General features: G+C 52.6%; 1 protein-coding gene across 2 annotated transcripts in view; it reads right to left on the bottom strand.

Annotated features, from left to right (window-relative positions):
• Positions 1–1,086: 1,086 nt before the first annotated feature.
• LOC104126258 (nuclear autoantigenic sperm protein) overlaps positions 1,087–2,496 on the bottom strand; it is an 18,197-nt gene continuing 16,787 nt past the window's right edge. The window contains exons 12-13 of one of the 2 annotated variants that reach the window (XM_035894177.1): positions 1,713–1,844; positions 1,087–1,202 (exon numbers count right to left, since the gene is read on the bottom strand). In XM_035894177.1, coding sequence (XP_035750070.1) covers positions 1,149–1,202; positions 1,713–1,844 — 186 coding nt within the window. In that variant the 3' untranslated portion in view covers positions 1,087–1,148. The remainder of the gene's footprint in view (positions 1,203–1,712; positions 1,845–2,496) is intronic. The other variant, XM_035894176.1, reaches the window with a different exon arrangement.

Genomic DNA, 2,496 nt, shown 5'->3' on the forward strand with positions numbered 1-2,496 from the left:
ATGGCCCTGGAGGACCCCCCTCCGGCTCAGGAGCCCCCGGCGCAGCACAAACCTCCCCGGAGGTGAGCGGGGAATGGGCCGCATCCCCACGGCACCGCCCCAGCATCCCCTCACTGAGCTGGAGCAGGGAATCGGGGCTTTATTAATTGCACGCGTGATGGAGGGACAAACATGCCAGATGTACATTGTAGCTGCAGGCACAGGGGCTTGGGACCAGCTGTGTAGTCATCCCTGGGGCCCCAGGGTGCTGGGGCAGGGGGGAAGCATCGGGGAATGGGCCGCATCCCCACGGCACCGCCCCAGCATCCCCTCACTGAGCTGGAGCAGGGAATCGGGGCTTTATTAATTGCACGCGTGATGGAGGGACAAACATGCCAGATGTACATTGTAGCTGCAGGCACAGGGGCTTGGGACCAGCTGTGTAGTCATCCCTGGGGCCCCAGGGTGCTGGGGCAGGGGGGAAGCATCCAGGGTCCCTTCCAGGACCAGAGCAACCATTTTGGCAGCAGCAAGAGCTGTGAGGGAGGGGGCAGGCAGAGCCTAAAGCTGGCCACCCCTGAGCCCCACAGCTCAACCTCTAGTTAAGGGTGCTCTGAGCCCCAGGACAGCACCCATGCATGATCAGGTTCAGTGGGAGAGCTCAGGGAGCAGCAGAGGCCAGAGAGGGTCACAGCCACCCTTTCCTTTTCCCCGCCTGACACCCTGGCATGAGGCAAAACCCCCAGCATTCTGCTGCTTGGGGCATTTAATAAATGGCTTCATCCTGTGGCTCTTCACTTCTTGGCCTTCTTTTTTTAATATCTAAACACCTCTACATTTGTCCCAGAGCAGCCTCCTGGGCCCCAGGGAGGGGCTGGCTCTATCCCTGTAAGGATCCATGAGCTCCGCCCCCCCCCCAAGCTCCCCCACACAAACCCAGGGGTAGAAAGATGCAAAGGGAAGGTTGAGCAGTGTCCTGGTTGTTACGAAGGGCACAGGGGCCAGACAAGCCCCTCTCAGCACCCCCCAGCCCTAAGAGGGTCACAAGAAGGAACATTTGCTTACAATCTTTATTGAAGTCATACAAAAGTTGCCAAAAAGTGAAAAAATACACTATATACAAAACCATTTTCCTTGTAAGGAGAGGAGTGTCCAAGGTTAAAGAATTATCATACTGTGCTTTCAACTGCAGCCCCTGATTCCGCTTGTGGCCTTTTCTCTGTCTAAAAGAAAATAAAAGGTTTCAGTTTTAAGAGAGAAGACGCTGCCTTACAGCACCAGTTCAGGCAGCAGTTCGAGGTTTCTGTCGTTTGAAGACTTAACTGACTGTGTGCTCTGCTGGTCTCCAGCACCCAACACCATTCTAAAATATTGACCTGAATGGCTGTGGCCCAGGTGACAAGTATTAACCCCAGGAGTATTAAAAAATGCCTCAGGGGGAAAGGCCCTGTGCTGTAGTTCAGCCCAGCTCAAACACCCGGAGCATGTTTCTGTCCCACCCTGGGGGCTGCCCACCTCCACAGCCAGCGTCTTTCCACCCACGCAGTGTCAGACACAAGGGTACAACACCCATCCTGCCAGCCAGGGAGTACTCCCCGACGCCTCCGGGAAACTTTAGGAAGACCAGCAGGCATTAAAACCAGCACACAGGTACCAGGCACAAAACCATGCCTGAAAGAGTGGGAGAAAAACAAAATAAAGGACAAGACAAGACTCCTGACTCAGCTGCCCACCTCCTCTTCCATTTTTTCTGCAACCTCGTTTCCACTGGGGGCCGCATCACCACCGCCACCATTGACAGCCGGTTCTGGTTTAGATTTCTTAGCTTCATTGTCTCCCTGTTGAGTCTCCTCCTCTGGTTTCCTCTGAAGACAAAATTATTTAGTCTTCACTATGTACAAGTTTAAATATTTAAATTTTTTGTTTGTTTTAAGAAAGTCAGCATCTAGATGTCATCGCACATTACCTACTCAACCTCTGCTTGCCAGGTTCAAGACAGATACTCAAGTAGAGTGTTAAGATTTAGCCAAAGCTCTGAAGCTTTGAGGTCTCAACCACCAAGGACTTCCAGCAAGACATTATTTCAGCGCTAGTATCTGTAGTGCCGGGTTATCCTTGGTTATAATTTGGCAAGGAAACATGCGACTGCTGAGCCAGGTAGCAGTTCGGGGAGCAGATTTAGGACACCTACACCACTTTCGGTCACCTGTGTAAAGCAGATCAAAGCTGCTCTGGGCAAATCTGAACCAAACGAGGCCAAAGGAACACGGGCCGGGCTGTGCCGCAGCAGGGTACCCAATAAAAGCTAAGGTTGCATGTGAGTTATGTTTGCCAACAGTTCTAGAAGAGCCCATACACCTTTAACGGCCCCTAGGGCTCCATACGCGAGCTCTTGAAGAGGCCGTTTATCATTACTACCATTTGGCTGGCTTTGCTGTTTATCAAGTCCAATTCTCCATTTCCACTTGGAAAGCAGGGAGCCCAACTCAGCCTGGCTGCTGGCCCTTTGCTTAAGAT

Source organism: Egretta garzetta, unplaced genomic scaffold, assembly GCF_000687185.1.
Source record: "Egretta garzetta isolate BGI_Z169 unplaced genomic scaffold, ASM68718v1 scaffold145, whole genome shotgun sequence".
NCBI lineage: Eukaryota > Metazoa > Chordata > Aves > Pelecaniformes > Ardeidae > Egretta > Egretta garzetta.